At 37.9% G+C, this 23,537-nt stretch overlaps 1 protein-coding gene across 1 annotated transcript in view; it reads left to right on the forward strand.

The window, feature by feature from the left end:
- The first annotated feature begins 4,993 nt into the window (after nt 1-4,993).
- The window catches only part of EPC1 (enhancer of polycomb homolog 1), a 97,217-nt gene continuing 78,673 nt past the window's right edge, over nt 4,994-23,537 (forward strand). Inside the window, exon 1 of the mRNA XM_069547604.1 lies at nt 4,994-5,924. Coding sequence (XP_069403705.1) covers nt 5,922-5,924 — 3 coding nt within the window. The 5' untranslated portion in view covers nt 4,994-5,921. The remainder of the gene's footprint in view (nt 5,925-23,537) is intronic.

Raw genomic sequence — 23,537 nt, forward strand, 5'->3', positions numbered from 1 at the left:
AAAGAGGGCGAAGGTGAGGAGCAAAAGGCACCTCCTGTTGAGTCAGCCCCCTTCATAAGCTTCCTCGACCAACGGACCTCTGATTAAACCTCGTTTAAACCTATGTGGGAAACTTAGATCATCTAGAGTGCAAATCCAATATAAAATCCAATTTTATTAGGAACTACCAACTACAAATTGGCATTTGCCATGGGTACTTGCCATCTACGTCTACAAGGATTAAATCATGTGCAGCTGCAGTTGCTGACCTTCAACACCTCCTGAAAGGAGTTCAGGGCAAAGGTCAGAAATGAGGCGCTCTGTGCTTGAGGGGGTAGGGGGAGGAAGGGAGGGAGGGGAGGAACTGGCAGGACAGGTCTTCAGATAGTTAGATATTTTCAGGAGCTGATTTTATGAGCCCAATTCCTATATCTCCTCATATCTAGAAAACCACTAAAAATCCTTCATGGTGATGACTATTCCTCATGACTAGCAGAAAGCTTCATGATACTAGCAGGAACCTTCTGCAAAAATATGGACTTGATTATAAGTATTCCCCCCTCACCAAAATCACCTTTATAATGACTCTCCCCCTCCTGCCTCTTTGGAACAGTTTCTCAGAGCCATCTTAGGTGCTGTCTCCCAGGCTATAGTCCTCATTTTGCCCCAAATAAACTTAACTCACAACTCTCGACTAAGGAAAGATGGATACTAGTTAGTTAGCAAGAAGTCTCAGCCACACTGAAGGTCACAAACTGCTCCTGGGAATGACCCTTCTTGAAAATGCCACTTGGCTTGGAGCGGATGAAAGTAATCTAAAGACATCCCACAGCAGGTAAAGAGATCTGAAGTAAACACTCTTAGCATTTTTTCCAAATAGTAAAGCATTTGGGAAAGAAAAAAATCTGGTGAGTTGGTGCTTGAAAATATTTTGCCAAAAAAAAATGTAATGAATGGTAAACTTCACTATTCTTAAGAAAAATATGGGGAAAGCTGTAAGGGTAAAATTTAAAGGGTTTGTCCAAGACCACACAAATAAGTAAAAAAATTTGTTAGTACCATGTATATTCATTTATTAGGGCCCACACATGGAAATCTGGCCATTTTCAAACTGTAACTTTGTTTATTCCTTTATTTTTATTGAATATAGTTTCATGTGCTATACAGTAGGACTTTATTGTCTTGTAACTCTGTTTATAGTCATTAGGATTATAAGCTTTGTTTTAAGCTAAGAATATATTTTTAAGAAACAACTGGAGGACTTCCCTAGTGGTCCAGTGGCTAAGAATTCGCCTGCCAATGTAGGGGACACAAGTTCAAGCCCTGGTCCAGGAATATTACACAGCTAAGCCCATGCACCGCAACTACTGAAGACTGCCCTCCAGAGTCCATGCTCTGCAACGAGGAGCCACTGCAATGAGAAGCCCGAGTACCGCCACCAGGGAGTAAGCCTCCATGCACTGTAACGAGGAGGCTTGAGAGCCTGGAGGGTTCAGTGATGGTAAGGTCCAGAGAAGCTGTGGTGAAGTGGAGAAAAAACTCTACGCTAATCTTGAATTTACATAGCTGGAAAAACAAACAAACAACAGCAAAACAGAACAGGGAATTCCCCAGTAATCCAGCAGTTAGAACTCCACACTTTCCCTGCAAGAGCCCTGAGTTAAACAAATAAATAGATAGATTTAAGAAATGAAAGAACTGAAATGGGATTAAAGTCCATGGTTGCACAATCCCTCATTCACAATTATGAATTCTCCAAATCTTTGAAAACTGAAGGCTTCCTCAAAAGTTGCAGTCAGTTTGGTGACAAAAGCTGACCCAAAATGATATGGGGATACTTACGGTCTGTCTTTACTCCATTTAGTATAACTGATCGGGTATTTCAGTACAATGTATTATTATACTTGATTATGGGGTGATTATGAGAAAGCATCATATGATTATTTTTAAATTATTGTAGAAACTCTGAATTCCAAAACATATTTTTCTTCCCCTTACAGTTCTGAGTGGTAAAGATCTTAAAATTTGCATTACCTAATTGGTTCACAATTTGATTTGTTTAGAGTTTCCCAAACTATGGAAGCTCATTTAAAACATTACATATCATTGATTTGACTTGCTTTTACAATTTCTAAGTCTTAGAATCTAAGAAATTGAACACACTATTTCTGCTCATGTGTACACAGGATTTGGTTTAACAATCAGTAAGTTAAAAAAAAACACTATTCATATTCTAGTTATATGATTTAAATTCTAGCTTGAATAACGCTTTGCCTCATTTGTTTTTTTTTAAAAAGTGTTAATTGAGCTTTGTTCAACTGATATGAAGTTCTTTGAATAAAAAATACCACAATTGACACTACTGAAGAGAAGCACAAAACTAAAACAAACAGTTGCCTGAATTCTTCCTTTTGATTTTATTAATAGTGTGTATGGTCTTAGATATTTGTTTCTCACTCATATTTATGTATGCACTGAGCCATAATCAGTGCTGTCCCAATGCAGACGAAATACAATTTTTTAAACTACAATACCGAAACACTGTGATGCAGCTACAGTTTGGGGGGATTTTTTTTTTTTTTTTTTTGGCCAGGTCACATGTCTTAAGGAATCTTAGTTCCCCAACCAGGGATCGAATCCAGGTCCCCTGCTGTGGAAGTGCGGAGTTCTAACCACTGAACCACCAGGGAATTCTCTGTTTTGTTGTTGCTTGTTCATTTGTTTTTGCAGCTATGTAAGTTCAAAATTATTACTAGCATGGAGTTTTTCTCCACTTCACCACAACATCTTTGAATTTTACCATCACTGAAACCTCCAAACTCAAATTCCAGCATTTCACTCTCTGAATAAAATTCACTCCTGTAACTTTCAAACTTCGGTAGCATATCACTACATTTCTGGCTTTTGATGTCATTTTCCCTTTCTCTCAATATGCTGCAGGGCTATTGGGTCATTTTACTTCCTAGAATACTCCAAGTCCCATTCTGCCTCAGGGCCTTCGCACTTGCTACAACCACTTCCTGCTGCAGCTACTGCTGCTGCTAAGTCACTTCAGTCGTGTCCAACTCTGTGGGACCCCACAGACTCTTTCTCTCCTATTTTTCAACTTTGGCCCCTTCTCATCCTTCAAGTCTAGCACCAATGCCATGTGCTTAGAAATAACTTTTCTTACCCCCTTCTCTATGTCTTTCCCTCCCTGTTATTCTGGAAGACTGCACTTTATTTCTTGGTGGCAATTATAATTTCCAATTATAGGTTTTTAAATTATTTTTTAAATTATATTTGAAAATTATAAAAAAATTTATTTTTATACAATTTGCAATTACTTGCTTGTTTCTCTGTCTTCCCACAAGACTGTAAGCTTCATGAAGGAGAGAAACTTCCTGCTTGTCCATTAATGTGTATGTAACAAGGAGCATCATGCCTAGTACACCCTAAGATCTCAAGTGAAAGTGAAGTCACTCAGTCGTGTCCGACTCTTTGTGACCCCATGGACTATAGCCCACCAGGTTCCTCTGTCCATGAGATTTCCCAAGTAAGAATACTGGAATGGGTTGCCATTTCCTTCCAGGGGATTTTCCCGACCCAGAGATCGAACCCGGGGCTCTGGCACTTTATCATCTGAGCCACCAGGGAATCCCAAGATCTCAACAGCTATTTGAATAAACAATGTGAGAATTATTTACCCAATGTCTTTCAGTGATACTTTTCCCAAACATCTCACTCTACATTTTACCTTAACCAAAACAAAAGATGTTCAAATCATGTATATCATGAATATGGTCTCAAAAATTCTGAAGAAAATTCTGTGGTAGGGAAGTATATAACTTAAAATATGCATATTATGGAAAATGCACAGGATATTCTAATCTATAGATAATAAAAGTATATATGTATATGCCCATCCATATATGCATGTATGGATGCATAACTATATGCATTTATACATAATGAATCTTCGTGTATATATAAGGATGGGGGAAGGGTTGGGAGAGAAAAACTCAGGGCTGGGGAGGTGGTAAGATAACAGTAGATAATGAAAATGACCCCTAGCAATTTTTTTCTGTTGGAAGGAAAACTGCTTAAAAATGTATCAAGAATTTTAGTCTACTCTCTTCATTAGATGACTTCTTAAGGATGTTTTCCTAATTATAATCACACGTCATTGAAATGTGCTCTCATCAGGTAACTACTGATGAGATTACAAAATAAAACATTCACTCTCAAAAAATGTCCCGATTTAAACAATAAATTATATGGTCACCCTAGCTATAGCCCTCTTCTGAGAATGTTACCTATAAAACGCCAAACGCGAAGAAATACCAGACCGTGGGGAGAGGCGGGGGGTGGGGCGAAGGGCGGCTGTCGGGGAGGGTTTGTAGGACTCAGGCTTGCTCACTGCTTTCTTCACTCGATTCCTTTAAACCCTGTACTACCCTTGGCTCACCAGAAATTTCTCTGGCAAAGAATTTTATACTGAATGTGTTCAATTAACACATGTATGCGGTATTTGACATATTTCCATATTTGCTGACATTTGTGGCTTTACATTTGCAATCAATCATTACTGGAGCGTTCACTTAACGTTCATCGTTTTGGTTTTTTTTTTTAAGTTTTCGACTTCGTTTTTATTTAAAAGCCCAGTCGCAACCACCAAATACCTGACTCAGCTCACAACTAGACACAGAGCATCAAATTTCCCAGCCCACTTAATTTGAAAGCCTGCCAAGATAGGTGAAAGACCTTATAAATATGTAAAACAGGAAGTTCAAATTACAGTCAAGTAAATCTCTAGTGATTGATGTTCTTTTCAAAACAATTTTTTAAAAAACTAATAAAAGGCAGCACATTTTTGAGACATCCCCCCATCCAAGGCGTCACCCGAGTTCAGCCTGGACAATGTACTTTTAGTACTGTATTTATTTTGGATTTTTACCACTTCCTGGAGGCCTGGAGGAGCCACAGTGGGAGGATCCAAAAAAACTCAGTACCACAGCCATTTTGTTTGTAAGGCAGGCTGGTAGGATTCTATCAGTCAGCAAAGGTTTCTGAAACAATTTTTTAAGAAGGAGAAAAAAGTACGCATGTCTATTGTTTGTAACGTAGCCGCTAAAATCATTATTTTATTTATGTTTTCTGCGCAAGAGGAAGTAGTAGTGCTAACCCATTCTAATTTTTTTTTCAAGGAGTGAAAGCTCCCTGACCTGGAGACGACGTGAATTCGGTGCAAGGCTTCTCTGGGTACCTTTGGGATGTTCAATTAAAAAAAAAATGTTTTGATGGGGACCATTTTTCACTGGCCACACTGGTATCCAAAGGAGACCACAACGTTGGTGAATGACAAGCTGCTTAAGAAAAGCGTGCTCGTCCTTAAAAAAAGAAACACACATTGCAAGAAATAAAGAGTGCGGCTGGAGACATCAAAGGGGGCATTTTCCCGAGCTCGCGGGCAGTCGTGGGCTCTATTGTTTTGCAATGTCACTTGGTAGCGAGCTTCAGACTTTGTCGTTTGGGTGGCTGTGTTTTTAAAAGCCCAGTGTAAAATGGCACTCACACTGCATTTTTTTCCGAGCTGCAGGAGGCGGGGGGAGTGGGGGATAGTGCAGACTGTAGGGACGCTGGCCGCCCAGCCAATCAGAGCCCGCCTGCTTGCCATCGCAAAGTTGTTAACCCCAGAGTCTTCTGGCTGCCGCTGCCTCCTCTGCTTTTAATCTTCGTGGATATTTCTCCGATTTTTTTCCCAAACGCCCACAGATCCTGGGGAAGCCACCCCATGCAGCCACCTATAATGGAAGAAAGTCTGACTTTTTCTCTACCAGATATTTTAAAGATGTTGGAAGATCCATACGCTGCCTGGAGGCTGTTGTTTCTAGGGACACAAGTATCCAGCTTATATTGTTACAATTCTTTTTCCAGAACTGGCTTCTTCTTTGCCTCCACTAATGGTAAGTTTGTCATTTTACAACATTTATGCCATTACATCTTTGACTGAGCCGCCAGCTAAAAAAGGATTTTCATTGTGTTTCTTCTCACAAAACCAATCTTGGTGTTTTTCTTTAGCTTTGATCTCTGCACATTTCCACCTAATCTTATCTGGTTAATTTTTACCAAAAGAAAAAAAAAATTTAACCTCATGATTAAAGCAAAATATTTATAAATTATACTTTAATTACAATGAGCTAAAGGGAACTCAGCTATCTCAAGATGGACTTGTTTTGTGCCAGCAATGTTGGTAATGCCAAATATGTGCATCTCCTCTTTATAAAAATTATGTATTACCTAATTTGTCCAGGACTAAATGATTAGCAGGCAAACTATAGACGTAGTTTGGTTTGGTGTGAAATGGGCCTATTGTAGTTTTCTTGATGGATTGCTTAGATACAAACTACAGAAAAGCTGCCCTTGGTAGAATGAAGGTGGAGATTGACATAACCGGGTTTATATTAAGTTATGGCTGTTACTAAATAGTGGATCTTTTATTTACTGATCAGATCTAAACTTGTATTCCATGTTAGTAGTTCTCTGAGGCTCCTCATTAGATAATCTTTGCAGATCTTGCTTGTTTTTCTCCAAAAAGGTACATTTGGGAGACATTTTGTAATTTTTGGCATTTTTCTAATTTTTTTTTTTTTTCTATTTGCACACGGTGGGAGATCTTTTTTGTTTTGCATTGATCTGTGTTGGTGGCGCTGTAGCTCTCCTCAACAATTTATGTCAGTTTCACTAAAAGAAAAAAGGAGGAAAAAAAAAAAGAGGTGGGGCCACATTTGATCTATTATCTTCTCTCTTTATTTCCTTAAAGAAAGTTTGATTTGGTCGAAGGAAATTATTCAGTTGTATTGTTTTAATGTTTTCTGTGAACTGTGAACTATGGGTGAGAAGAGACACGTCGTCATAACCCGTCCAGGGAGCAGCAGGCCAAGCTTGCAGTTTGCAGTTGTGTTTGATCTGATCTGATCTGATCATCTCGAGATCACAATTTTTTTCAATAATAAGCTGTCTGTTTACCCTTTTTTTCCTCAGTAACATTTTGTATTTTTCTTCTATTACAATATCATCCATCCAACGTCTTTAACAAAATGTTTTGAGTTTTAGTTCACTGAATGTTGTAAAAGTTGAATTTCATTTTGAACCTAGGGATTTCTTAAATAACTATTCTAAGTTTCTCCTGGGGATTTTCTAGGAGTTTGACATACAATAATGCTTACACTGTTGTCTGTTTTATTTTGAAATGATACTTCAGTTGAATTTATGTATATCCTTGAGCAAATATTTTAGATTGAGATAATTTTTTAAGAATATGGATACAACTGCTTTTAACTTTTAAAATATTGGTATTCATGTATCTAAGTGCAGGTTAAATCTTTTCCATCTTTGTTCTTGTTAAGAGTTATCTGATTACAGAATATAGGATTTTAGGCCCAAAGCCTCCTAAGAACAAAAATGTGTATTACGATATGACATAGTTTTTACTGGTCTCTGTGAAAATTTTAGATATTTATGAAGATAGTAAGTATGTCCTTAGTTGAAAAAGAACATAGGAAAAAAATCAACAATTGTACCGTAAAACAAATTATTTTGCTAAGTAAAACAAAAACAACTGAGATAGTATCCTAGACCACCTTTTCATATGATTGAATAGATGATTTCTTTAGAGAGTAAACATTTTTGGAGTTATAAAGTACCTTTTTTTTCACTTTGAAATATGTAAGTGCTCATTTCACTAATCGTTAAAATTTTCAAGTAAAAGAATGTGTGAGAATGACTAGGAATAGTATTTCTGATTTTTGTGTCTCATATTTACTTATCAGTGTTGAATCCTTTCCTTGAACTTAAAAAATAATTATAAATGATGCCTATATTTTGTTTATACTCTACTATAAAAATTTGAAAATATTCACTATAACATTTTATCTCATCATAAAATTTCAATCTTCCCATCAAGATTGGTTTTGACATTATAGATTATTTATAGTGAAATACTGCAGGTGTAAATATATTCTGTAACCCTCTGATTGTGCTGGAGAGTTTAGTTCTCTGAAGTTAATCTACTGAATAAAATATGCTTCCCAATATGTTTATTGCTAAAATATTCTGTGATTCAGCTGGTGACTTTGTGCATTGAAGTTGTGAAAACTAAAAATATTTATCTAATGAAGCCCCCCTTTTAAAAACAAGCTGACTCTGTGGAGCCCATAATATGCAATGCTCTTTGTTCTCTTATAGCATCGACTATTACATCATTGATTATGAGTAACCATTATAGTTGCATCTTCACTTTTTAACATCTTCCATAGATATTTATGGTAAAGATATTCTTCTATCTGTGACTCTTACATCACTAAATAAGGAGGTTTAAGTCTGTGAGGCAAAAGCAGTTCATTGTTTTATATTATTCTCCATTTTTAAATCCACCTTGTGCTTCATTTTCACTCTTGATTCTTCAGACATTTCTTTATTGACAACATTGTGTAGGCATTTAGTTTATGGGTTTAGTGAGATTATGATTAGAATGATTATAATAAACTATGTTTTATCCTGAAAAATCTTATTTATTAAATGTAGTATGTAGGGAACTAACTCAGTTTTTCATAGTAACAGTTGCTAGATCATGAACAATAAAGAATTTTTTTTGATCTTGAAATGTTATTTCAGTCAACAATTACACACTTATTTTTTTCTGGCACACCTTTTTATCAGAGACAGTAGTAAGTAGCAACATTGACTATGTTAAAATATAGTTACCATTTTTTCTCACCCTGCTTCATCCCTCTGATGGAGGGGAGGGGTCAATGAGCAGTGAAATGGCCAAAAACCAGTTTGCAGAAAGAAGAAATAAATGATGCCAAAGAAACAGAAGATCTGTAAATCAAATTCTAAACAATAAACCTCCTAAATATGAACTTGAAATTATGAGTTTGGTCAATAATGGAAATAAACTGAACATTTTATTAAGACTTAATATAGTAAACCCACATAATTTCCTAATTTATTCATTTGTATTCATTAGTATTGTTAAAGATTGGGAAAATTTTCAGGTCAGCAAACCTATTAGGAAAAATGCAGTAACAAAGAGAAGAAACATTTACAGTGATATAAAGATGACATCATAAAATGCTGAAAACATTAGCCAGAACCAATCTAATATAGCGTGGAATAAACTTTTTTAGGAGAAGGAAAATTAGCTAAAAATTTTGCTCTCTGAAAACCAAGTGGAAGACAGACTTGAAATTATATCTATTTCTAATTCCACCCTCTTTTTGTGTGTGCTTACCTCTTCTTTTTCTCAGACATATCATTACATGTTTTGCAAAGGAAAAGACAGGGAAAGACAAGAGATCAAATGGATGTTTGTGTTATGACTTTGTTTTTTACCTTTCTGAAACAATTCTCAAATGGAACTCTAAAGGGAAGGAAAACAAAGATAATGATTTCTTTAAGAAAAAGATGAAAGGAATGGCCTTTATACTTGATTTATTCAACATTTATTTCTACTTAGGGGTTTGTTTTACATTTTCCTCCTGTTATATGCTGCTATGCTAAAATGCTGGGATACAGTATTAAGACAAAAAGGCAAGGATTCCTGCCCTCAGGGAGTTTACAGTCCAATATGGTTCAACATTTTAAAAATTCTTAAATCTAAGATCTTAGATGTGGGAGGTCCCCATCTGAGAATAAGGGCGAAATAATATTTCTGGGGTAAAGCTTTTTTTTTAAAAAAAATAAATCTATATAGGGTTTAACAAGTGTCCTGTTCTTCTATTGAAGGACCACTATTTGGGACACATTGAAGGGAAAATAGCCTTCAGATTTTAGATATAGCCCTAATAGATGCTGTATAAGTAGATGGTTAGCTAATGCAAATTACTACTGCAAAGTGAAAACTAAAACATTAACTTATTTGCTTGAGAAGAGGAGAGGATCATTCTGGTAGGAGGAATTTTGGGTGTGTCCTTGTGAGGTCCATTTAATGGAAACTTTTTTTTCTTTAATGTGTAAAGCCTCGTTTTGTACATTTTGCTCTCATTCTCATGAAATAAATGTCAGTGTCTATAACAATTGTGAAATGAAGCAGGGAAATACAATTTCCGTGTTAAAAAGGATTACACTAGAATGAAAACTTTTTTTTTTAAATTGTCTGAAATAATTCCAAGGGTATTTACATGACAAACATTTTTATCATAACCATTTGTATTTTAATTTATGAAGGTAATATAATTAAACATATAGTTCATGGTTAATTAGTGAAGCGCATCAGATATGGAGCCAGGAAAGTAAGATTGCTGTTATATACAGATGTATTGAAAGGGAAGGAGCTGTTCATTAAGAATTCTCTGTGTGTGGTTTAAGATGACCTCCAGAAATGAAGTCAGCAAATTATTTTATCATACAGCCAATTAAAATGCCATCTAAATGTATTACATCATATAGTTTGCTTTTGTACTAATATAGGATCCTGTGTAAAAAAAAATGAGGACACTTTATTTCAACTAAATTAATAATGGAGAGTCAAGCCATTTCTAGTCTGGTTCAATAGCTCAGCAATATTATCAAGTTCCTTGGTAGTTTCCATTCTTTTGCATTGCCATAATGTCAGCAATGCCTTTCCTCATAGTCCCAAGATGGCTGCTGTATCTCCAAGCATCATATCCTGATACTACAATTTCCAGAGTTTCTCTTAAGCATCTTCTTAGAAGGGAAAACATTCTTTCCCAGAGGCCCACAGCAAACTTCTTCTTACAGTTCTTTGACCAGGTTTGTAGGAAATGCTCATACCTAAACCCTGTCTCTAGGAGATTGACGTTACCCTAATTGGTTTAGCTAGGGAGGAGCTCCTAAAGAGGTGAATACCTGCCTAGTTTCCAGTGCTCAGTGTGGCTAGCTCCCATTTGCTTTGTGTAAACTTTAACTGTTTTGTAAAAACATTCTTCAATGATAAAACCTGTTTTCATAGAAACCAGACTGGTCATGGATGCTGCTAATTTAGAAAAATAAGCATTTAATGAGAGCTTTCTATGTTCTAGCCTTTAGGATAAATGCTGCCTGTATTAAATAGCTCCTTAAATCCTCAAACAAACTTTGGAGGTAGAATAATTATTATACCCATTTTATAAATGAGCAAACTAAGCTTAGAGAGGTTTGGCCCAGGTTACAGTAAATGAAAAAGCCAGAGTTTGAACCTGGGAAGTCTGAAATCAGAACCTGGACTTCTGTCAACATTGGATATTTCTAAATTTATCTTCTGTAGATTGGCATATAGTAAATATTTATTTATTTATTTATTTATTTATCTGGTTGTGCAAGGTCCTAATAGTGGCATATAAGATTTAACTCCCTGACCAGGGATTCACTGGACCTCCTGCATTGGGAGCACAGAGTTTCAGCCAGTGGACCAGCAGGGAAGTCCCCAGATTGGCATATTTTAAATAAACTGTATGATATTCTTATTTAAATGAGTCCTCTAGTGAATAATTTATAAATCTAATAATCTTTTCTTGACATGAGCGGTGCTTACCTACTTTATCAGTTGTACACATCTGAATTTTTGTATGTCAGATTTGCTGAAGATACATGCACCATATATCATCTCTTCAGGAGCAGCTCAGAAATTCTTTTAGAAGTTACATTTCTAAAATAAAAAAAAAAGAAGTTGCAATTCTATCAGGAAAAGAAAAAAAAAGATCAGAGGGTAGAGATGCAGGAAAGCTTTGTTGAAGTGAGTAAATTCATGATTCATAACACTAGGTCAAAAGAGAATATTGGCTTCTATTTCATAACTTACACGGTACATTTATGTACAAGATGTTTCCACCTTTTCCATCCTTGGGATATAGGGAAGTTTACCCCTCTGGGACATTTTTGGGGGATTCAATGTAGCCTAGATCAGTGGACCTCAGACTTGAGTGTGCACCACCTAACATACAGATACCTGGACCCACACCTCGAGTTCCTGGATCAGTGGGTCTGGGGTGGGCCCTAAGAAGTTGAAGCCTCCAGATGCTGCTGATGCTGCTGGTTGAAGGATCATACTTTGAGACTTTGCTTTAGAGAATCAGAGGGTACCTGCCATGGAAAATATTTTGGCTTTGAAATATGCCGAACTTTAAAGGATATAATTTAATAATTGGCAAATATATGAGTAAATACATGTGCAGGATTGAATAGGTGGTCAGGATAGCCTCCTTGAGAGTAGAGCAATGACTTGAAGGAAGAATCATCTTATGTTTCAGCATGAGCATCACATTTGAGATTATTTTTCCAGCAACTCATATTTGTGTGTATTTTTAGCTTTTTTTTTTGAAAAAATAGTAATCCATAATTTACAAATTATTTTTAAAAGCAAGTAAAAATAGAACTGAGTTGTGCTCAGTAACAAGTTACGCATGAAAAAGACTTCTGTATCTCATCATTTTGCTGGGTTTTCTCAAGATTTTATCCCACCACCCACTAACACCCCACGTTCATTAAAAGGACATGGTTTTGATGAGACTGGGAAAAAGAGGCCATCATGCCAGTGACCTATATTTAGCTCTGAAACTCAGGCTACTGCCCCAATCCACTGGAAACTCTCCATCCTCCTAAGACAGAGGTCACAACCTCCAGCTGAAAAACACTCTCAAGTACCAAGGAGCCAAGAGTTTAATTGCTTCACTGCTTTGAGACTTAAAAAATTTAAATTCTGAAAGCTTTTGCTCATTTTTCGCTAAAGTATAAAGTCCAAGAAACAAACCTCCAACATAAATCAGTAAAAAAAAAAAAAAAAATCAGTGAATTCAATGTCCTTAGCATTCTCAGAAGCCTGAATAAACATTGAGTTATCCTTTCATCCTGTGGAGACCCCATCAAGAAGCTGGAATGAAGTACTCGAAGAGGCAGGTCTGGGCTGTTTTCATCCATGTCATAAAACATCACTCAGCACCTAGGTAGTAATAGACTTAGGTCATTTAAAATGGTCTAAATCTGCCAGAATTGTGCTGTCCAGGATGGCAGTCACTAGCCATTTGTGGCTATGTAAATTTAAATTTGAATTAATTAAAATGAAACATTCAGTAGCTACACCTGGCTGTTGGTTACCATATTGGACAACTAATTTGTGGAACGCTTCTTAAGTTGTTCAGGTTGCTGTAACAGAATACCATAAACTGGGTGGCTTACACACCACAGAAATTTATTTCTCACAGTTCTAGAAGCTAGGAAATCTAAGATCAAGTGAAAGTAAAAAGTGTTAGTAGCTCAGTCGTGTCTGACTCTTTGCAACCCCATGGACTGCAGCTCACCAGGTTCCTCTGTCCATGGAATTCTCCAGGCAAAAATACTGGAGTGTGTAGCCATTCCCTTCTCCGGGGGATCTTCCTGATTCAGGGATCAAACACAGGTCTCCGGCATTGTAGGTGGATTCTTTACCAAGATCAGGGTACCAGCAAATTCTGTGTCTAGTGCAGGCCCACTTCCTGGTTTGTAGCTGTGTCCCACACGTGGATGGGGTAAGGGAGCTCTCTAGGATCTCTTTTACAAGGGTGCTAATCCCTTTCATGAGGGCTCCACCCTCATGACCCCCTCAAAACCCCACCTCCAGATACCATCACATCTGGGGCTAGGATTTCAGTGTATGAATTTGGAGGCTGGGGGATATAAACATTCAGTCTATAGCAGTGTCGATAATTGCAGAAAATTCTCTTGGAACTTCAGACCACAGTAGGCTCACACAGTGGACCAGTGCTTCTTAACTCTGTCTGCACTTCAGTTCAGTTCAGTTCAGTCACTCAGTCGTGTCCGACTCTTTGCGACCCCATGAATTGCAGCTACTTAGCAGCAGCAGCAGGCCTCCCTGTCCATTACCAACTCCCGGAGTTCACCCAAACTCATGTGCATCGAGTCGGTGATGCCATCCAGCCATCTCATCCTCTGTCGTCCCCTTCTCCTCCTGCCCTCAATCCCTTCCAACATCAAGGTTTTTTCCAATGAGTCAACTCTTCACATGAGGTGGCCAAAGTATTGGAGTTTCAGCCTCAGCATTAGTCCTTCCAATGAACACCCAGGACTGGTCTCCTTTAGGATGGACTGGTTGGATCTCCTTGCAGTCCAAGGGACTCTCAAGAGTCTTCTCCAACACCCCAGTTCAAAAGCATCAATTCTTCGGTGCTCAGCTTTCCTCACAGTCCAACTCTCACATCCATACATAACCATTGGGAAAACCATAGCCTTGACTAGACGGACCTTTGTTGGCAAAGTAATATCTCTTTTTTAATATGCTATCTAAGTTGGTTATAACTTTCCTTCTGAGGAGTAAGCATCTTTTAATTTCATGGCTGCAATCACCATCTGCGGTGATTTTGGAGCCCCCAAAAATAAAGTCTGACACTGTTTCCACTGTTTCCCCATCTAATTGCCATGAAGTGATGGGACCAGATGCCATGATCTTCGTTTTCTGAATGTTGAGCTTTAAGCCAACTTTTTCACTCTCCTCTTTTAGTTTCATCAAGAGGCTGCACTTAGAATCACCCCGAAACTTATAAATTAAATGCCTGTGCCCTATCCTCAGAGGTTCTAGCTGATTTCGGTGGAATCTGAGCATAAGTATTTTCTAAAAACTCTCCATGGGGTTCTAACATGCTGCTGGAGTTGAGGATTGCTGAGTGACCCTATGGAACAAAGCCACCACACCAGATACTGGGGCTACCAGTAGATAGGGTTGCTACTTCTCATCTCCGTCTTTCAAAAGCTACAGTCATCTAGGAAGGGAGGAAGGTTCAGACTGAAAGCATAATTGGACAGTTAAACCAGTTCTGTCCACATGTGCTGACTGCCTAATGAATACCAGCTTCAGTTGGAAGACAAGCAGTCCAGCTGCCACTCTTCACTTATAAGTTACCTGATGCCCTCAAGAGTAAGTCTTGTATATTGAAAGACTATTCTGAAATCAAGTTATTTAAAAATAATATGAAATGTATTGAAGTTACATACCGAAAGGTAGTTCTTCCTTATGTTTTTAAATTTACCTTACAAATCTTGCAAATTTTAGATATCATGGTCCTTTAAAACTTGGTCTCATTTATGGCATTATTTAATTAAAAACCTCCCAACTTTTTATATACATTTTACCTTTACTGCATCTGATTGCTTGCTTTGGTACTTTAGCAGGCATTTTCAAGAAGTTAAGAAGGTCTTATCCATCTCATAAATTTAACTTTTAAGTTTATTTATTTTTAAAATTTTGGCTACACTGTGTCTTGGTTGCAGCACATGGGCTTAGTTGCCTGTGGCATGTGGGATCCTAGTTCCCCAACCAGGCATCAAACCCAAGTCCCCTGCATTGGAAGGCAGATTCTCAACTGCTGGATCACTAGGGGAGCCCCTCATACATTTAACTTTTAAATATGGTGATTCTTAAGTTCTCTTTAATGTCTCAATGCTGCATATAAGAAGGAATTCTATTTAAAAGTGTACTAAGCTGACCTCTTACTCCAAATGTTGTGAAACAACAATTACATAGATTTAAAAACATTTCTGTACTTATTCTAACTCTTTATGAAGTTAAAAGATTCTTACCTACTAAGAAAAGAGTTGTATCCTACCAAAAAATTAGAGTGTTGCCTTCTCCAGTTTATTTTTTTTGTCTACTGAAGTTTCTTGATGAGCACAGGTTTTGATTACAACACAATTAGATCCCTGTCTGAGACACTGTGACATAATGAACCTGTTTATGTTCACTGTATCAGAAAAAAAAAAGTTTTCTCAAAGCCTATTTTCCTGAGATATTATCATATCTTTACCTTTTTTTCAGTCAAGTTAGAATTGTTGGTCCCCACACAAGTGGCTATATCAATTGACAAGTATTTGGATTCTGCATTTCTTAATCTTTTAGAATATATATTAACTGTCCTTGAGAGACCTTTGAACTTGGCAGAGTACTACAGTCCTTCACGTTATGCCTTGTAAGACAATCAGCTCTTTTAGATATTAACGGATAATTAATTGACACTGAATCTCTCTCTTGGCTTTTGTCTATGTGGTCCCAATTTCTAAGGCAATTCTTTTAACAGTTTTTTTTTTTAACTTCCAGATAGCTCACTGGAAGCCTCTCCATACACACTTCTGTTGGAGACATCACAGGAACATTTTAAATACACATTTCTTATGTTTTCATTGGGCCTGCGGGATCTTAGTTCCCCAAATTGGGATTGAACCTGTGCCCCCTGCCGTGGGAGCGCAGAGTCTTAACCACTGGACGCCACTACCCAGCTTTGACAGATCTGAATTCCTCGATCAGCTCTTTGTTATGCCTATAACCTTCGGCCAGTTACTTAATTGTCCAGACACCCAGTTTCCTCTTCTGTGAATCAAAGTGATATTACCTACCCACCTGACTGCTATGAGATTTGCATTTAAAGCACCTAGAATAATGCCTGACACGACAAAGGCACTCAGTTCTTTTTCTCACAGTTACCTCTGGTTTCAGGGATCAAAACTGGCCTTACATTCTGTGATGGAAATTTAAACATTCACCTCACCCTGGTGTATAAAGTTGTTGCAGTATTTGAGAGGCTGTCATCATGCTCCCCATGTCCTTTATGAAGTCTATAAGTCAGTTAGTTGCTCCAAGAATTAAGGTTCCTCTGTTAACTGCTCTTCACTCGTTAAATAAATCCTTATCGAGCTTCTACTACATTAAAACAACAACTATATTGGACAGAGCCTGAAAGGATTAAAGAGAGAACGGAAGTGAAGCATTTGGCGATTGGAGGAAACTTCATGAAGCAAGTACTTTTGACCAGAGCTTGGAAGGTGGGCTTTCAACAGGTAGAAATTGAGAGGAGACATTCAAGTAAAGAAAGTAGTGAGAACACAGGCAAAGAGGAGAGAAAACACTGGTGACACTGGAGTACCAGCTGGAAGTCCAGTGTGGGCAGAGAGTAAGCTGTGATGTGCGGGGCCTAGAGGCTGGGGGGTGGGGGAAGGGACCTCTGATGGTACCTTGGAACCAGCGCAGGGAGGACTTGGAATCCCAGGCTTGGGAATCAGGATGTTGGTCTTTACCCATCAGACATCAGTTCAAAAACTTATAAGTGGCCTGGAAATGGTGATGGGATAAATAGGAAGGAACTACCTCTGTGTTAATAGACATCTGTTTACCCATTAGCCTGGTAGAGGAAAACTCCAGTGGTATAGATCTCTAACCAGATTAAGTTTTGTTGGGAAGAGTGAAAAAGGTTGAAAGTTTGGGACAGTTTTGAGTGCAGTGTGGATGCTGGGCGGCAGGGGGCAGCATAAGGGCACTGAAGAGCTGAAAGAGTGCATAAGGGATTTATTTGCTTGTTTACTATTTCTTGACAACTGTGAGTTTATAAGGCTACTTCTATTGATAATAACTTAGTGTTCTTTTCCCCCAAATGAATAGAAATTTAAAGAGAAAAGAAGAAAAATAACAGGCCGGCTAGTGGCAGAATGACATTGCTGTTCATTTGAGAGCATAAACATAGACAGTTGTCTATATATTATTTGGGCTTCCTTTGTAGTTCAGCTGGTACAGAATCGCTGTATTATTTCCTTTCAAATGCAGAAGAACTCAGAACTTTGTATAAAAGGTAAAAGTATACATTTCGGGACTTCCCTGGTGGTCCAGTGGCATTGATTCCGTGCTCCCAATGCAGGAGGCCTGGGTTTGAAGAATCCCTGGTCAGGGAACTAGGTCCCACATGCTGCAAGTAAGACATGGTACAGCCCAATATATAATTTTTTTAAGTATACATTTCAACTGGAAACACGCCTTTATAAGACTCTTTAAGACTTTGCATTTTCTTGGAGGCACACTTGTTCAGCTATACTACATTAAAGGAACTAGTGAAACAGTGGGGAAAATCTGGAGAATAAAATTTGAGTTAAATAAGGAATAGAAATTTAAATGTACATTCTCTTTTACATGCCAAATATGTGGAATTTCAAATTTTGGATTTTCATGATTATACAAATTTTATTTTAAAAACTATTTTTTTTCTATTATATCTTAAATTCAAGAATAATCACACTAAACTTCATAAGATTTACCTGGCATAATTCACCTCATACTAACCTTTCTTAAAATTCTGATGGTTGGTGATATTAAGAGTGGAAAATTGGAAGGACTTCCCCAGTGAGCCAGTGATTAAAATTCCATGCTACCAGTGCAAGGGGCTTGGATTCCATCCCTGGTCAGGGAACTATGATCCCACATGCCATGTGGCATGGCCTCCCAAAAAATGGAAAATTGGAATTTCCAGGTAGATTCTTTTTCAGCTCTGGAATTTGTCGTTGCAAATGCTCCACTGCACTCAACAGAGAATCCCTCTCTCTCTCCAGTGTGTGAGGAAGATGGTATCACACTGCTTCACACACTGCGGGAGGAACATTCCCTCTCTGTTCCTTCATGATCCTCTCATCGTCCATCGTACGCGTTTAGGAGGTTGTGATCCCTGGGTAGGTCCTTCATGGCTGCTCTTCGCTCCCTCAGCTCACCTTGTCATGTATGTTGCTTTCCATGTACAGCCACAACACCTTTTATTTGTCACCTTAATAGCCACAGAAATTACTTAACAAAATTTTTTATTGGAGTACAATATAGTTGATTTACAATATTGTGTTAATTTCTGTTGTAAAGCAAAGTGCTTCCATTTTCATAGACACATACATTATTTTTCAAATATTCTTTTCCATTATGGTTTATCATTGGATATTGAATATAGTTCTCTGTTTCACAGTGTGTGTTGTTGTGCATCCATTCTAAACACAATAGTTTACATCCGCTAAACCCAAACTCTCATTTCATCCTTCTGCCAGTCCACTCCCCCTTGGCAATCACAAGTCTGTCCTCTCTGTTTCTATTGCAAAAATAGGTTCATTTGTCGTATTTTAGATTCCACGTGTAAGTGATAGCATATGGTATTTGTCTTTCTGACTTACTTAGTATGAGAATCTCTAGTTGCATCTATGTCATTGCAAATGGCATTTCGTTCTTTTTTATGGCTGAGTAATACTCCATTGTATATACACACACCACATCTTCTTTATCCATTCACCTGCTGATGGACATTTAGGTTGCTTCCACATCCTGGCTATTGTAAATAGTGTTGCTGTGAACATAGGGTTACATGTGTTCTCTTGAATGAGACTTTTGTCCGGATATATGCCCAGGAATGGGATTTGGATCATATGGTAATACTATTTTTAGGTGTTTGAGAAACCTCCATACTGTTCTCAAACAGTGGCTACACCAATGTTCATTCCCACCAACAGTGTAGGACGGTTCCCCTTTCTCTACATCCTCTTCAGCATGTGTTATTTATAGAGTTTTTAAATGAACAGCCACATAAATTGATGGCTGACTATTCCAGGATTGTTAAATACTGATTTCCAACTTTATTATGGAAAATCTGAAATGGTGAATAAACTTTTGGTTTAAGATAGTTAACCTGAAAATTAGTTCTTAAGTATCATGAAAAGAGATGAAAAGAAACTACTTTGTGAAGTCAATTTATGACACATTTCCTGTATATTTTATTAAAATCATTTGTAAATCTGAAAATAACATGATATAAAATTATTTTAAATGTTCCTTTCAAAACAGGACATTCCAGAATACACACACAAGACATACCACCCTGTTTGCTTTTATAGGAATTAAGTTCATTAAGGGCAATAGCATTCTTTTCTTTTGTATCTCTTATGGTTCATAATACAATGCTTGCACAGAGATGGGGTCCAATAAATGAAACAATGTCAGAAAAACTAATACTATGTAAAGCCTATTTTTTTTTTCATTTTGATTATAGTTGCTTTACAATGTTGCATTAGTTTCTGCTGTACAACAAAGTGAGTCACTTATACATACACATGCTGTTGTTCAATTCTTGTCCAATTTTTTGTGACTCCACGGACGCCAGATTCCCTCTCCCTCACCGTCTCCCGGAGTTTGCCCAAGTTCATGTTCATTGCATCAGTGATGCCATCCAGCCATCTCATCTGCTGATGCCCTCTTCTCCTTCTGCCCCTCTTTTTTTTTTTTTTAATCCCCCTTTTTAGGATTGCCTTCCCATTTAGGTCACGACAGAGCACTGAGTAGAGGTCCCTGTGATATACAGCATGTTCTCATTAGTTTTCCGTTTTGTACATAGTGTGATATGTCAATTCCAATTTCCCAATTCATCCCACACATAACCTTTTTTTTTAAATCTTTAAAAAAATTATTTATTTATTTCTTTGGCTACCCTGGGTCTTTAGCTGCACCATATGGGATCTAGTTCCCTGACCAGGGATTGAAAACCAGGACCCCTGCACTGGGAGAGTAGAGTCTTAGTCAAGGAACCAGCAGGGAAGTCCTCACACATAACCTCGTTTTTTGATGTGAGATTTAAAGGTACTGTTGGTACTTTCATCATACTTTTCAAATTGTTAAATTGGTTAAATTGTTACTATTACTGTTCTTCTTGTTGCTATTTGGTATTTTCTCTCAGTGCTTGGATAAAAATACTGTGTTATATTCTTAGTTTATTACATAGAAATTGTCTGCACTTTTCCAGTGAGAATATTAGACTAGTTGCAGATGTTTTATTTTGTTGTTCAGTCGCTCTATGGTGTCTCTTTGCGACCCCTTGGACCGCAGGACACCAGGCTTCCCTGTCCTTCACTTTCTCCTTAAGTTTGTTGGAATTCAGGTCCATTGAGTTGGTGATGCCATCCAACCATCTCATACTCTGTTGCCCCCTTCTCCTCCAGCCTTCAATCTTTCCTAGCATCAGGGTCTTTGCCAATGAGTCAGCTCTTCGCATCAGGTGGCCAAAGTATTGGAATTTCAGCTGCAGCATCAGTCTTTTCAGTGAACAGTCAGGGTTGATTTCATTTAGGATTGAACTGGTTTGACCTTGGTGTCCAAGGGACTCAATATTCTTCTCCAGCACCACAGTTCAAAAACATCAATTCTTTTGCACTCAGCCTTTTTTATGGTCCAACTCTCATATCATGGTCCAACTCTCACATCTGTACATGACTACTGGAAAAACTATAGCTTCCACTATATGGATCTTTGTAGGCAAAGTGATGTCTCTGCTTTTTAATATCCTGTCTAGATTGGACATAGTTCTTCCAAGGAGCAAGTGTCTTAATTTCATGGCTGCAGTCACTGTCGGCAGTGATTTTGAAGCTCAAGAAAATAAAGTCTATCACATTTTCCATTTCCCCCCCAGTCTATTTGCCATGAAGTGATGGGACTGGATACTTACTTTTATGAATGTTCCATTTTAAGTCAGCTTTTTCACGCTCTTCTTTCACCTTCATCAAGAGGCTCTTTAGTTCCTCTTTACTTTCTGCCATAAGGGTGGTGTCATCTGCATATCTGAGGTTATTGATATTTCTCCCTGCAATCTTGATTCCAGCTTGAGCTTCATCCAGCCCAGCATTTCGCATGATGTACTCTGCATAGAAGTTAAATAAGCAGGGTGATAATTTCCAGTCTCGACTTACTCCTTTCCTGATTTGGAACCAGTCTGTCGTTCCGTGTCCTGTTCTAACTGTTGCTTCTTGACCTACATACAGGTTTCTGAGAAGCAGGTCAGGTGGTCTGGTATTCCCATCTCTTTAAGAAGTTTGTTGTGATCCACACAGTCTTTGATTAACAGACTTAATTATTTTGACCATTTCTGCTTTAGCTTTTGTTTCAGTTTGTATCTTTTTTATATTAATTATGAATCTTTATTTTTTGGTTTTAATGGTTTTTATATTTCAGTTTTTATATTTGTATGCTACGTGGATTTCTCAGCTCACATTTGAATATACAATGCAAGACTAGGGCTTCCCAGGTGGCTCATTGCTAAAGAACCTGCCTGCCAATGTAGAAGATGTGGGTTTGATTCCTGGGTTGGGAGATCCCCTGGAAAAGGAAATAGCAACCCACTCCAGTATTCTTGCCTGGAAAATCCCATGGACAGAGGAGTCTGGCAGGCTACAGTCCATGGGGTGGCAAAGAGTCGGTTACAACTTGGCAACTATACTAAAAACAATGGCAAGACTACTTACACTGCTAAGTCGCTTCAGTCATGTCCGACTCTGTGCAGCCCCATAGACAGCAGCCCACCAGGCTCCCCCGTCCCTGGGATCCTCCAGGCAAGAACACTGGAGTGGGTTGCCATTTCCTTCTCCAATGCATGAAAGGGAAGAGTGAAAGTGAAGTCGCTCAGTCGTGTTCGACTGTCAGCGACCCCATGGACTGCAGCCCACCAGGCTCCTGCATCCATAGGATTTTCCAGGGAAGAGTACTGGAGTGGGGTGCCATTGCCTCCTCCGACTACTTATACTAACCATCCTTTTTGCTTAATCATCAATTATCACTAATCACAGTATAACATAATATAACTGGGTCTTAGTTGCGGCACACGGGATCTTGAGTTAGCATACAAACTCTTTTCTGTGGCACGTGGGATCTAGTTCCCCAACTAGGAATTGAACCCAGGCACCCTGCATTGGGAATGTGGAGTCTTAGCCACTGGACCACCAGGGAAACCCCACAGTATAACATCTTGACCCACTCACTGAAATTATTCCCCGTAAGGCATATCTTCTAGGACTTTATTTGCTCTCAGCCTTCTCAAGGGCCTTCTATACTATGTAAATATATAGTCAGGAAACACTGAAGACATCGTTTCCTAAAAATCTCGTATCTCTAATTTCCTTTTGTTAGTTTTTTCAATTTAGAAAATTTCATGTATTCTCAATTTTTTCCTACCAACTATAGAAATGGGGAGATAATCATCAGATTTGAGAGTTGGAAGTGTTGGAAGGGATCATTAAGTCTTAGTCCTTTTCAAAGTTGAAAATACTGAGGTCCAGGGAGATTAAAATCAAGATCACACAGCTAGTTGGTGGCAAAGCCAGAATTAGAACCTCCAGCTTCTAAATTAAAATGCTCATAAGTAACTATGTAATACACATGAGATAGCTTAGCATGAATTATTTTTGTAATTCATTGATGATGATTATAAAAATGTAACATAGCTTAAAAACTTCTTTGCTTTTAAAAGTAACCTTAAAAACTCACATAATAGATGCAATATTATCATAAAATTAGACTGTTTTCTCTATATTTACAATTGTTTTGTTATTCCCATGAAGAGTTAAGAAAGACCACTATACAGAATAAAAAAAAAATATGTTGAGGAACCATTGTTTTTCAAGGACAACATGAAAGTTTAGTTATTTGAAGCGGGGGCGAGGGCGAGCACAGATTATGAAACAACCCAAGAAAATAAAGGCAAAGAGAATTCTGTAAAGATGGAAGAAGGGTAGGCAGATGCTGGAGAAACACGCAAAAGTGTCCCTAAAAGCCTGATGTGAAGAAGCATGTGAGAAAAAATATTCAAGAGGGAGCACTCTTTTATTCAGATAGTATTTCTTTCTTTTTAAGATTTGGGTTTTGTATGTTTTTGTTCAACAGAAAGGAGGACTGAACAGATAGGATAAACCCAGTGTAGTGTTTAGGTTAAAATGAAGGTAATCAGGACCTCCGTCACCCTACTTACTTGGTCAACCAATTT

Source organism: Ovis canadensis, chromosome 13 (assembly GCF_042477335.2).
Source record: "Ovis canadensis isolate MfBH-ARS-UI-01 breed Bighorn chromosome 13, ARS-UI_OviCan_v2, whole genome shotgun sequence".
Lineage (NCBI taxonomy): Eukaryota > Metazoa > Chordata > Mammalia > Artiodactyla > Bovidae > Ovis > Ovis canadensis.